Genomic DNA, 14,177 nt, shown 5'->3' with positions numbered 1-14,177 from the left:
TGCTGTGCTGTTAAGTTACATACTGCAGGTTGAATATAGCAACTTGGCTTGCTGTTCTTGAGCTACATAGCAATTGACAGAAGGTTTACTTATAATTTTGCAGTAAATGGACCAAAACTGCTTGTTAAGCTAGGAAAAAGAATAATTGCTACTTACAGTGCTTGCAGAAAAGGGTTTTCTTCTGCTTATTTTCTGAGATTCTTAAATTGTAACAGCGTAGCAAAGTTTGAGTCTAGTCGAAATTAAAAACCTCCTGTAACCTTAAGATTTTTTTATTTGTTGACAACTCTTACAAGCATGAATAAGAAGTGCTCTGGAAAATTTTGATTTCTAGCAGTTTACCCTTGGGAATCAGATTGGGACTCCTCAGTTGAGGAGGTGACTTTTATATTTCTGAAAAGTTTTCTAGTAAGTGCAGAACAGAGATCTGGGCTTGGCTGTCTCTGCATAAGAAGTCAGAATCCCATTCTCACTCTGCCAATATTGTATTTTGTCCAGTGCTATGGTAACAGGAGCAAAAGGTTGTAAAAACATTCTTTGCCAGAAAAATGAGCAGATGCTTCTCTCAGGACATGTGGGGAACAAATCTACTTAATAAGAAGGCACTGGTTTTGATTTTCAGATTTCAGAGTGAACTTTCACTAACTTTCTTTCACTTCTTCGTGGTGGTTTGTTCAGTTCATCTCTATCCTGGGTCAGTTATGACTGGGTATCATTGAGTGTTGCCACCACCTTCAGCAGGTGGGTTGTACGACAGGCCAGCTTTCAGAAGGATGAACATGGATATCAAGAACAAACCAGCCTGTTGGTGCTTGCTTCTGCTCTCCTTCTGGCCGGCATTTACGGTGGCAGCATGGATCTGAAGACAGTTCCATTCTTTCATTATGTCTGAATTGGTGGCAGCTTTTAAAATTGCCAAGTAAGAATAATTTCAAATTTAAGGTTAACTGATCATTGTGAAGGGATCTGTGTAACCCAAATATCTTTATTTCCTAGAAAATGAAGAGTGACTATGCAAATTGCTGCCCCCCTTTAGTTTTAACCCTCTATGTGCTGTCTTTGGAAGGCATACTCATGTTGCCTGATAGCTATGCTTCTTTACTTCTCTTCAAGCTTTTTTAAGCCATAGTTACCAAAGGTAGTCAAAGTATTCCTTCCAGCGTGGTAAAATTTTGGGGCTTGCTCGTGTGAGGAGGTAGAGAAAAGTGAATAGCCACTGAAAGACTTGTATTAGTTAGGGCAGTGATGTGGGAAGAATTCTGAGGATAGCAGGGCTGCCTTTGCTGTGGACAGGAGGAAAGGCTTTGCGGCAGCGTGCGTTCCTTGAGCTCCTCAGTGTTTTTGAGTGCCTGAGGGAGTGGGATGGTGCCGGAGCTCCGTGTTGCTGTGGTAACTGCTGTGGGTGTGATCTGCACACCTGGCAGCCTCCCTCGGGAGCTGCTGGCCCAATGGGGTGTGCATCTTCCCGCCCGTGCTGCAGTTACACCCTGCCAATTCCAGGTGTCCTGCAGCTCCCTGGCTGCTTGGAGGGGAGCGTTAGGGTGTGAGCTGTGATGGAGGAGGATGTGGCTGTGTGTCCTACTTAGCTTTCCTTGCTAGGAGCTTGTGATGTCTGGCAGTGGACACTTGGAAGCAGAATCTGCTTCTGCTGCCACAGATCACTCTGTTTGTGATTCTAAATCAAAGCCATTAGTTGACCTCAATCACTGCTATGTAATGAATTCAATTGAGAATTTATAGTGGAAGAAAGAAACTGGCAGGATTGGGAAATAACTCAGTTGTTACATAAACCCCTCTGACTGGATAATATTTTGTAAAGCTGAAATAGATACCCTTTCTAAGAAATGATAGATTTTGTCAGATTTCAAGAGACAGAGATAAAAGTCTGTTAATCTAATATTGATAGTGGAGAAAACAATTTGTGCAAAAGCATTTTTTGTACAGCAGAATGTAATTACTATATGACTGTAGTTTTTACTTGTGGAAGCCACTTTGCATATGAAGTAATTTTTGCAAATGCTACCACTTGATTTATTTTTACTAAGTAACTGTAAAATTAAATTTGAGTTTATCAATAATTTTGACTCCTAAATTCAGTGAAACCTCTGCATACTAAAGCATCCTTGGTGAATGAAGAATTATAGAACAGTAGGTGTGTGAGATAATAGAATTAAGCCTGTGGGTCTTTGCTGTTTCTGAGGTTCTTAATTCAGTGCACTTGTATTGGCCTAGCCTCTTATGGCCACAAATGTATTGATACTGTGTTGCTATTAAAGCCAAAATTGCCCTTGGCTCTGGAACTCCAACAATAATTATGTTGTTGCAGGAACTGGAAAACGAGCCACTTCTCTCAGCTGTGTTATTGCAGAAGCGCTACCAGAGGGGGCTGAAACCTCCTCTGGTGTCCCAGAATGAGCAGGGGAGTGGGCTCCCCCACTGCTGCCTTCTCTGGAGCAAGAGCAAAGTCTAATGCTGTGCAGCAGTGATGAGTGGCCAGTAACACAGCTACGTATTAACTGTATTTTAGATGGAAATGCCTTGGGATGCCAGCATGCTGTTCTTGTGATACAATTTGGGATGCATCATTTTAAACTGTGGTACTGCTGCCTTGGAAAAGTTTTTTATAACCTTGTCTAGTAGGTTTGTGTGAATACATCATGCCCTGTTATTTTTGCATAAACATGACTTTGGTTCTGTTCTCAAGGAACAGGAACTTGTGAGGTCTGATGAGAGCAGGACATTTGTGTGTGAAAACTGATCTGCCGTGCTTGTGAATGTATGGAATTAAATACAAAGTTTGATTCTGGTGATGGCTAAGGGAAACAGATGAGAGATTTGTTGCAGTGATGCAGGCAGTATGGAAACAGTGGTGCAGGTGATTAGATGCCAGGGAAGCTGTGCTTGTCCACAGCTCCCGTTTGCTGTGTTTTTCTCTTGGTTAGAGTAGACTGATACTGCTGTCATAGATCTCAAACCAGTGAGCTACTTTTACCCTCACTGGCGGCCTTGATTGCAGTATGTATTTTAGAAGGCAACTTGTCATTTTAGGAGGTTAGGTTCTGTGTGTATTTCTTTGAAAGGTAGCTTTCCTAGCTGTTAATCAAACCTACATTTTGAGGCTCAGCACAGAACTGAAAACATCAAATAAATTTATGGCAGTGAAAACAAAAGACTGCAATTTAATGCAAATGACCTTGTAGAGACTGCAGCAGATTATTGATACTGGGTTTAAGATAGCTTAAAAGTTAGGCAGTTGCACTTGTAATTAAGAACTTCTAGTGACATTTAGTGAATCATTACAGTTTTTTAATAGTTTGGAAAGCAGAATAACTTGATGTCAGAGGCTTTACTGGAGTATGAATGGTAAGAGTATATTCTTTAGGTAGCATACTTGTTATTAGTATGCAGATAAATAAAGATAAATTATAATTATAAATAATTTGTTAAAAATGGGAATAACTTTATTTATATGATATTAATATTAGTGTAATAAGATGAATGCAAGTAACCTTGTGTTTGGAAAATGCTTTTTAAAATACCACATTTATTACTTGCTCTATGAATGTTGTTTGAATTATAAAATCGAGTGATGGTTTTGATGCATTCTTAATTCTGAACCTGGTATATTCTGTAATGATTGTGTTTGGCCTAAATGCCAGTGTTCCTTACACAGCTTTAGGTTTGTGTGTAATTTTTGTGTAATTTTAATTTTTTTTGTGTGTAATCAACAGCTTTGTTGGTTACTGTGTGATCTCTGATCAAAAGATGATGTGTTTTACTAAATGTAGGACATACAGAATTCACAGTGCTGTGAGAATAGTCCTAATCCCATTATCATCTGTAAAGAGAAGAGTTTACTTCAGTATGTTCACACTTAAAGGTGTTTAAATTTTAAATGCACTTTGTGTGAGCAGTAAGTTAATTGCTTTCATGTAGATGTTGAGCAGAGCCTTTGGATACAGTTGTGGAGAATGGTACTTACCTTTCAGCTTGACAGATACTGATAAAATGGGATGGTTTGGGTGCCTGACTATCCTGTCTTTGCCTGGATGGTCCATCCACAACCGAAGTTCCATTTAGTGCTGATTCTTAGACTGTGTCTTGTCACTTCTGAGAGCAGTTCATTAATAAAAAAAGAGTTGTGTCACTAGGAGACTTGACATGCTCTGCTCCTTTCTTCACGGATGTGACAAAGAGTTTTCAAGCAGATTACTTTAATTATAGTTAATGTTCAGGTAAGGTCATGCTAAAATTATTGTGAAAAAAGATATTCCATCTCCAAACTCTAGAGCTACCATTGCTACTAATTTGTAGACCACATTACCTGTCTCAATGATCTTTTTGCTTCCTGTGCTCATGGTCTCAGTGTGCTTTGCTGCTCATGTTTTCTTTTGAATGCAGAACAACAGAAAGCTGTCAGAATTTACAAGTGGGTTTGTGGCAGGGTATGTGGGGAGAAGTATTTCCCATTTGTGTCCAAAATGTTGTTTGCTTATGTTACCTAACATTTGATTAATTCATAACATTTAGTGTGCAGAGTATGTGTAAATGGGCAATGACCATGAGCCCTTCTTAATTTTAAAAGGTAAGTGTATACATTTGAGTAGGGTAATCAAGCGATGAAGCCAGCCTTTTGTCTTTCTAAAATAACAACAGAAATAATTATATATATATATTCATTATATAATCATGAATAAGCAATTACACAGAGACAGATCTTTGCACCTGGAGATGAATAGTAGAGAGATGATGCTATAAAAATTGACAGGAACAGAAAAATTCTACTCCCAGCTCCAGGTACTGTGCAATTTTGGTTATGTTAAAGAGCAGGTAGACTGAGTTTTCCTGTGTGCTAATAGAACACATGGATTGTTCTGCATCCAGAAGGGAAATCTGAGGTTTTTCTGGTGCCACAGAAATTAGTGCCTTAGAGATCTATGGCCCTTAGTTTTTTCTGAAACTCAGGGAGAGCTCATTTCCTCCTGTTCTAGCATGTCAGTGATTGCATCTGCTTCTTTGTGCCTGTTTCTCCTGTGTGTTGGAGACCAGCTCCATAGGAATTGGTGAGTGCATGTTTTCTGTCCTGGGAATGAGCAGTTCCGGCAGTGAAAGAGGAGTCAGGGATATTCTTTAGCAAGTATTTAATGAGCCAGTTTGTTAAAACAGAAAACTACTGTATTTTTCACTGACAGTTATGTAAGTTTTTGGCATGATTTTGACTTAATTATTGGATTAATGATGCTCACTTTTCTTCTCAATCATTTTTTGTAGTTCACGGAAGGACCTCAGAAAGCACTTGGATGGGCTGAGCAAATGCCATCTGTGCAGTTGAATAAAAGTGTGCAAAATAATTATGTATGAGGCTTTCAGTAACTTCAAGGAATTCAGCAACAATTAAAAGGATGATATAAGAGTTCAATCTATTTTTCACAGGAAAACTGAAGTGTGCTTTGTCAGTATCACAGTTGGGCACATTTTGTACTGAATAATGGAAGCTTGTTGAACTCTAGCATGCAGCTTTTGTTCTTGAGGCTTCTTGAAGCTGATGCAACCTCAGCAGAAACCTGAGGGGTTTTGCTGGCTGGTCGTAAGACAAATGCCAGCTTGGGTTTGTCTCAACAGTAATCAAAAGAAATAACTGTTACATGGATTAAATGAAACAAATCTTCTGTCTTTTTAAAATTTTACCATTACTTTTTCATCACATATGTGACTGTGTTTCACTAAATGCTACTGTTTTGAACAATAGCAAGAGATACTCCATATATTGGGGAACCAATTAGTGTACTCTGGATATATTTTTGTGTAGTTAGTCTGTTCAACCTCACTTCCTCTCACTTCAACCTCACTCTTCAACCACACTTTTCAACCCCAGCTTCCACCTTTATGCCTAAATATTACTGCATAAATCCTGTGCACAAATCCCTTGAGGAATTGATTTGAGTATGAATTGAGATTTTTTTTTTCTATTCAGAACTCTGTTTGCTAAAAGATGTGAATGACAGTAGCCTCAGGAATGAAAAGCTATTTTTTCACCCCCTTTCAATTCAACATTAATTATTAATCTTGGAAGATTTTTTTGTTGTAGTCATATTGATATTAAAGTCAACCACTTGTGTCAGTGTTCTGTAATAAGAATCACAGTTTTTGGCTCATCCAGTAGAATTTGTATAAGTCTTGTTAGCCCAGCTGCAGAATTGTGAACTTCCAAGTTGATCATGACTACTGGATAAAGAACAATTTATTTTTTTTTATTGTAGCAGGAAAGAAACCTAGCTACAATAGCCAACTAAAATGTCAGCTTTTAATGTTTCCTTTCATGCACCACTTTCAGACCTGTCTTTATGAGCTCTTTCCAGTTCATAGGATATGTATTTTTCTTAATGTGTTGCTATTTTGAAATCTTCTAATTTGGTAGCATTTTGAGCGTTTGGTAGCATTTTTTCTTTTATCTAGTTTTACCTAGTTGGATTGATGTTTTGTAAATCTTACTGTAGAGTTCATGTTGCCTCCCATAATTTTTTTTCTTTGTAGAATTTTTCCATCAGTAGCTGTTTTTCTGTACAGAACTGTTGCAGAATGAGCTATTTGTTGGGGATGAGCTATTTTTCGGGTGCAGGGAGCACTCGGGGCTCAATTTGAGTCATCAGCAAGTTGCGTTTATTGAAGAGAGCATCAGACACTTAGACAGCAAGTAATAAGCTCATGAATATTCTGCAATTTACACCATCCATTGGCCACACCACAACACCAGCTCTTCTCCATTCTTCAGGGGTTACATCTCTCTTTTCTCATGTCTCTTTCACTATTTGTTATCATACTCCAGCTAGGCCCAAGGACATGCTGCTATCTTGCAGGTGCAGGACTCGGAATTAGCCACAGCCTTGTACTTTTTCAATCTCTAGTCAGCTAAAATCCAACACAAAATTATTCAGGTTCTTCTTTACAGGGACATAACAGACCTTATCACTAGGATTTGGCTGATCACTCTTAGGGTGGGAGAATGCCTTAAATTCTTTGTTTCTTTCTAGCCCTGCATTTTATGCTCTATATACATGTAAGAATTCCTTTTGCCAATCATACAGCCAAATAGTTTTCTCATTTTGGATACCTTACTGCATGTTTTATTTTCTCATCTGCCCCACTCAGTATTTGTTTCTTCTTTGTCATCTGTTTTCTATTGTATAAAATTTGGTGTTTTCTTAGGCAAGAGAATAAACATTGAGACATTTAATTCCTAAAGTAAAAGGATATTTTATAGAGTCAGCAGTCCAGGCTATTTCTTATTCAAATCTGGTAGTGTAATTGTGCAGATAGTGTATATGGAACTTCCAGACTGGGAAGAAGTAGTAATGCCTGGGCTCTGCATCCTGACATGAAAGGTAGCCATATTTACATTTACTGCAGGTTGAATTCCGTGCAATTTCTAATGCTAGCAATTTGGTTTATACAATCTAATAAAAAATGAGCAGTATTTTTGAGCAGAACATTTATGATCGTTCCTGAGCTGTTAGATTTAGTGTCCATTGTTGGACTGGCATGTGGAAGTGGAAACTGTTAATAATTCTCCAGTGTCTGAAAGCAAGCTGACACTGTTGCCTTGTGTATGTAAGACATGGCTTTTCTGACTGCCTGTGAAGTCTGTGCATTTGTAGCTGACTTGAGTGACTTTGATCTCCTGCTATCTAAAATCCCCAGTTTGTACAGTCACTGTAGTGTGTGCTGCAGCTCTCAGGCTGCATTCATCCTGTGAAGCATTTCCGTGTAGCTGATGCTTGTTTTGTTTTCTGGTGGAGACAAAGTAACTGTTTCAGTACCGGGTGCCTCCCACAAATGGAAAACGCTCCAGGGGAGAGCTGGGCAGAGCCGTGGCTGCTGCTGTGTCCGGGTGCAAGGGGAAACACTTCCTGCTGCAGCGGGGGAGCCGCTCCCTGTAGGAGCTGACCCTGTCCCCAGTCCATGTGTGGCTGGCAGGAGCATCAGATGAGCTCTGTGGTGAGTCAAAATGGTGCTCTTGCTGCTGAGAGCAGGAGAAAAGGATGCTGCCTTGTGACTCACATGAACACCTGATGTGTGCATTGTGTGGAGAAAAATGATAAGCAGAATAAATGCCAAGCTCTTGCCTGGAAATTCCATAACATGGGCACAGAACACATGATCTAAATATTTCTGTTTAAGGCTGTGAAGATGATCCAGCTGTGAAACTCAAGTATTTTAACATTGTGTGAGAAGTCAAAGCTACAAGTTTGAGGTAGAGACACAGTTCGGGTGAAGAAAAACTATAGGCAGTGGAGGACTGGAAGGACTGCAGTGATGTTCCAGCACTTGTTCCTTTTCTATCAAGCTCAGCAACTCTGGATAGTTCTTCCCTCCTTATTCTTGATTGTATCTTTCCTTGCATTTCTCTGGCTATGCAGTGGTTTGGATGAGTCAAAACTTATAATTTGGTTTATGGATCAGATGATTTTCATTGGGGATGTGCCTCCTGGTCTAATTCACTACAGCAGATGGAGTGTGCACTCGGTGTTGGGGACATTTCCTGTGACAGGTACTGCTGATGGAAGGGGATACTGAGTCTCCATAGTACCATGACAGTTGCTCAGCCCATAATTCACTGAGTTGCTTTGCTTTTTCTTTGTGGCAACTACATAGTTTTATTACAGGTAGTATTTGCAATTTTGCATGTCAGGGAAGATAATGCAAGTGGCTGGAGTTTAGAACAAGCATTTGTTTCTAAAGTTAGTCAGAACTAGGTCAGGTACGTAGTCTGCCATGTGGCCCTGCATAGACAATGGAATGGGTATGTTAGGTCTAGGAATGAGAGGGTCCCTATGCTGGCAGTGTTTCAGAAGACTTGTCTGTCAAACAATAGCTTTGATTTCTTAACTTTATTATCCATTTTAAAAATACAGATCAAACTGATCTAATGGCTGGAAGGATTGCTTTTCTAAGAATTGTGTGTGGATAGATGTTATGAGCCTGTATTTTTTCATAGGCATGCATAATTTTGTGTGTGAATGCTAAAGATACTTAAAAACCGAAATGGAGAGATACTCCAAGGTCTGCTTCATGCCATTTCATTTAGGTCAGGGCAGTGAAAACACTTGCTATCAGTGCTTGATCATGCTGAACACAATGTTTCTGAGAACTGAAGGGCTTTGAGGACTCTGGTTAATATGCTTAAGTATCCACAGGAAAAAGGTTTTTTGTTATAAAGAACATAGAACACGTTTCTCTTGTTTTTGATATTCTTCACAGAAACAGTATTCCATAGGTTACTGAAATTACTGTAGAGTCTTATCAGTTTGATATTTTTTTCTTTCTCTAGAGAATTTTGATAGGTATGGATGTTGATACAACTTTTTGTCTGCCTTACAGTCTCATGTGAAGCATACTGACTGGTATTTTTGTGTTAGGAAGATCAGGAGTATCAGAACTTAGACTGCTGAGGATTATGTTTGAATTTTGTTTACTGATAACTTGAAACCATTATCTTATTAGCAGAAATCCCTTTATTTACATAGTTGCACACTCAGTGAGCATGGCAGCATTTGCAAGCAATGTAATTTGGTGTCCATGTGGAGTTTAAATAGGGATCTTGTTACATAGGAACGTATGATAAGATACCATCTCTGGAAATCTACTTATCAAATTAAAAGATGGATTTCATGCTAAACACTACTTATCATTTCAAGTTACAATTCAACTGACATTTATTGTTATATTTCCACAGGGGAACTTAAGATTTTTCTGTAAGTATTCTAGAGTTTTTACTATTGCTGTGAGTCATTGAAGTTGCCAGCGCTGGAAAGTTTTCAGGGTAAACATGATTTTTTTTAAATGCTGTCCCTAATTATTTTTCTTCTTTTGAAATGGATTGACAGTAGTAGGTTCAAATAGTCATTTTAATTTGAACAGATTCTTCACAGGAAGAAAATTCAAACTTTAGTTTTGCTGTGCCAAATGCGAGTGGAGTTTGCCTCAGAGATTTTCAGGTTCTGCAAAAACCAGTTGTGATCAGTTAAATACATGAATTAGACACACCAATCAAATGGGTTTTGGTGCTAATAACAGTTCCAAAGTAGTTTAGAGTATCATTTTGTGAGATCTTTAATGTGTTTTGCATTTGAGAAGTCAGTTCCTTGTTGGTTGGAACTGGGGGTGACTTGAATTTAGCTAGTAGGTTACATCCCTGGAAGGACTAGATCTGATCATGGATTCATATTTGTGCTTCTTCATTCTGCATAAGCAGAAAAACCATAGCAGAGGCTCATGATATTTAAAGTTACAGGTAGTTTTCCTTTTGTTCTCAAACACGTAGCCTATTAATGAAAAAGCACTGTGTTTGCTGGATTATGCTCAGCTCCTCTGGATATACAGTGTACTAATGGAAATCAGCATTTTCTGCTTCTATAAATAGATTGGCAGCAGCTGCAGAGCCAAACAGGCCAGCTTCTGGTCATTTTTATTATTGCCATTGAGAAGTGGTTTGAATGGCTGTGGAGTGTGGCTGCTGCAGGGGAGTGTGCAGGCTGAGCTGGGGGTGTGAGCAGGGAGAGGGGAGGAAAGTGTATTTACAAGGCAGCAATGTGAGAATAGAGGTGAAGAGCTTGGTGTATCTTCATTTGGGAGTCCTTAAGCTGAGTTTAAGCTCTTTTGTGTACAAGACATACTACTCAGCTGGTTAAAAGTCATGAGTTCTTACATGAGATCCGGGGATCTAACTTCTTTTCTAACTTCTTTATTGTTGAATATAAGGCAGCACTTACAATTATGCTCTGTTGGACAATATCCTCGTACTGCGCCCTTAGAAGCTCCTAAAATTTTCAGTTCCTTCTTCTGTTGGTCTTGTTTTGTCTTCTGCATGGGAGAGAAACAGGGTGAGAAGGCTCAGTCCTGCAGCACTCCTCCTTCCTGCCCTGTTGGGGCAGCTCCTGGGTGAACAGCAGCTCTGCTCTGCTCTGCTCCCTCCTAGCAGATGAGGAACTGGTTCTAGTGCAGCCTGCTAACTGGCCAGCTAAGATACTGGTGTTGTTTATGGACACAGGAAGTTGGCTGGAAATAAAGAAAATATTGAGTGTCTTTCATCTAAACATTCAATTGAAGTCTGTGTCTGTGTTTACATGTGTGGGATTTTTTTCCCCATGAAAGCTAACAATCTTTTAGGAATCTTACTACAAGGTCTTGGGAAACACAGTGAGCTGTAGGAATTGTTTTCCTGAGATACAGGTATGCTTACATTCTGTCCTTCTCAAAGTCCATATAATGCTATGGATGCTAGATTCAGCTAGTGCTGAAAGATGTGAAATGACTTTATATTCTCTCTTTAATAAGAGCAAATTTCTTGGATCTTGATACCCAGCCTATGTGGATAGTATAGAAAGCCGAGGAAATAATGAAATGCAATATAATAATGACAGGTGGGAGTAGAGAACATTTATCAACCGTTGCTTTAGAAACAGCACCATCAGCCTGTGAGATGGCTAAAGATCACCTGAAAGTGAAGTTCATTTTATACTGAAGCCTTGAAAACTGGAAAGTTTCTTAGCATCTTAGGTGTATATTTTACCAGTGCTTTAATCTGTATTCTTTGTACTGGATCACATTTTAGTGATATTAACTGTTTTTCAAGGAGAAACACAGAACTCCAGAAATTAGAATTCTTAACTTATTGTTTTAATGCTGTTTGAAATGTATGTATGTTTTTAAATTTCTAATGGATATCTTGTCTGTTGATAGCCTAAATACTTTTAGGTACTCTACTACTAGAAAAATGGATCATATTAATTTTTCATAGAAGAAAGTATTCACAATGTGAAAAAGTACACAACATGTTCAAGAAGAAAACATGGACTTACTCTTAGTAAAAGGATTCCTCTCACATTGTATTCAGCTACCATCTTACAGGAATAATTATAGTTCATTCCCTGTGAATGACTATTTGTAACAACAATGATTAGGAGACTGAGGATTAAGTGATTAGGAGAGATGAGGAATATGGTATTTGGCAGCTCCTTGTAGGCTGTTAGGAGTTATAAATTAAGTACCAAGTTTAGAAAAATGAAACAGTTCTAAACTGTACAAAATCTAGGATAGGTGTCTCAGAGTGCTTTTCAATTAAATTGCTAAAATATTGAATGAGAAGTTGAACTTTTTCCAAGAAAAATCCAAGTATATTTCAAGAAGAAAAGGAGCTTAATTCTTCTTAGCAAGTGTAGAAATGCTTTAAATACCAAGGTATCTTCTGAGGAAAAATAGTAACTTTTATTTAGAATTAGTTTGACTTGTATAATTCGTTGTCTGTAAAGAGAGGCAAAAAGAGTTCATTCCAAGAATCTTTGTGTGAAAGACTTCATACTAAATAAGCCTTTGCTTTGTGTTTTTCAGTCAGCAGATAAGCAGCGAGCCCTGGAAGAAACCAAAGCCTACACAACGCAGTCCTTAGCAAGCGTAGCCTATCTGATCAACACCTTGGCCAACAATGTTCTCCAGATGCTGGATATCCAGGCATCCCAGCTCCGGCGCATGGAATCTTCCATCAACCACATTTCACAAGTGAGACTTCCTTCCTTTGCCTTTGGTATTTCATAGCAGGTAAAACTCTGAGCTGGCATCTTGTGAGCGAGAAGAATTTAAAACAGAAGGGTGCATTTCTTCTCATACTCATTCTGGGATTGGGTCTCATCATGTGATTCTATACCAGTGTTAGTATGAGCATTTTACATACCAGAGCAGTTAAATGCATTCTCAGCCAGATTATTGTTTGGACAGGGGGTCATTCTGCATAAGAAAAAAGCACAGAAAAATAGCTATTGGTAAAATGAGAATATTATGTTAAGAAATACGAAATGGATGATGGAAAACAGTACTCATCATTTTTTTACCTTTTCTGTGGCTATAATACTGGCATCTAATGACAACAGCATAGATGACAAAAATAGTTTGCTCCTGGCTTTTCTTAATCAAATGTACTTTGCAGTGACATGAACAAGTGCCAAAATTCATGTTTCAATTTGTATATGGCTGCAGAACTCCTGCTATTGTTTGCAGTTTTTCTGAGCAGCAGTAAACTAAGTTACTATAATCAGGAACCCAGTTTCAATCACCACATTGATGAGAGAATGTTACTGCCAGAATGGGCTGAGAATTAATGATATATAAAAATGGAGATTTCCCAGCTACTGATGGATTAAAAGAGAAATTAAAAGCAATGATACAGCTGGTTCTGGTTTTTGTGTCTGTTTACTGAATATTTTGTGTCTTAGTTGACCAGTACATTTTGGCTACTAGGGTTTCTTGATCTCCATGCAAGAATATAAATTAAAATATAGAATACTGTGTTATCTAGAAAAACTTTTGAAAGTAGGGGCTATGTAAGGTAGAAAATAAATGGATGGATTGGATCTATTTGAACCAGCAAAATAAGTGAATAATTTTATGCTGGCTTAGTCGGCTGAATTGCCTCTGATTGGGTCAAAGCAATCCCAGGGCAAGTACAAAGAAAGAAGTGGGGAGGATTTTCTTTTGATAGGGCTGTGCTATTAGATTGCTTCAGTTGTCTCATGGATCTGCCTCAAAAGTAAACTGCAAGTTTGATTTCTTCTGCTAGATGCTTCATGTTAATCATTATGTGGACAAGTAAATTAATTTTTCCCCCAGAAAATGTTCTGAATTATCCTGTGTATGCCTGTGTGTTGTGTCTGTATGCTCTGTGTGTGTATGTGCTTCCTCACAGGCTAGTGCCAGCTCACATGTGTTCAGCTGTTTGAGAGCCTGATGCCAAAGACAGTGTATTTTGCCTTTCGTGAATGTGGAAAATTCATTTTGTCAGACAGCTTCTGTGAAGCAGCTTTTGTGGAAAGAGTCATAGCATTTTAAATTTTTTCCTCCTGAGAAGGTGACATTTATGCAGATTGAGAGCTAGGTCAGATTGTCTTTGACCTTTATGCAATACAGCTAGTTATTTAAAATACAGCACTAAATTAGCAGTGCACCAACACTTAATGAAGATATATCTGCAAAATTTCATAGGTTGAGCTTGAACAACTCAAAAAAAATCTGTGTTTTTTTTTCTTTAAATACTGCTGTAAAATTGAAAATCTAGTTGGTTTGGGGGTATTTTTTATGTGGTTTGTTTCAGGTTTTTTGAGCCTGCATCTGTATGTAGGATGCTCCTC

The 14,177-nt window shown here is 38.4% G+C and overlaps 1 protein-coding gene across 18 annotated transcripts in view; it reads left to right on the top strand.

The window, feature by feature from the left end:
• ABI2 (abl interactor 2) overlaps positions 1–14,177 on the top strand; it is a 65,020-nt gene that overhangs the window by 13,473 nt on the left and 37,370 nt on the right. For all 18 annotated transcript variants that reach the window (XM_058027697.1, XM_058027696.1, XM_058027699.1 and 15 more), the window contains exon 2: positions 12,388–12,555. In XM_058027697.1, coding sequence (XP_057883680.1) covers positions 12,388–12,555 — 168 coding nt within the window. The remainder of the gene's footprint in view (positions 1–12,387; positions 12,556–14,177) is intronic.

The sequence above is a fragment of the Melospiza georgiana genome, chromosome 7 (genome assembly GCF_028018845.1).
Source record: "Melospiza georgiana isolate bMelGeo1 chromosome 7, bMelGeo1.pri, whole genome shotgun sequence".
NCBI classification, from domain to species: Eukaryota; Metazoa; Chordata; class Aves; order Passeriformes; family Passerellidae; genus Melospiza; species Melospiza georgiana.
This window is presented reverse-complemented; position numbering and strand designations above follow the sequence as displayed.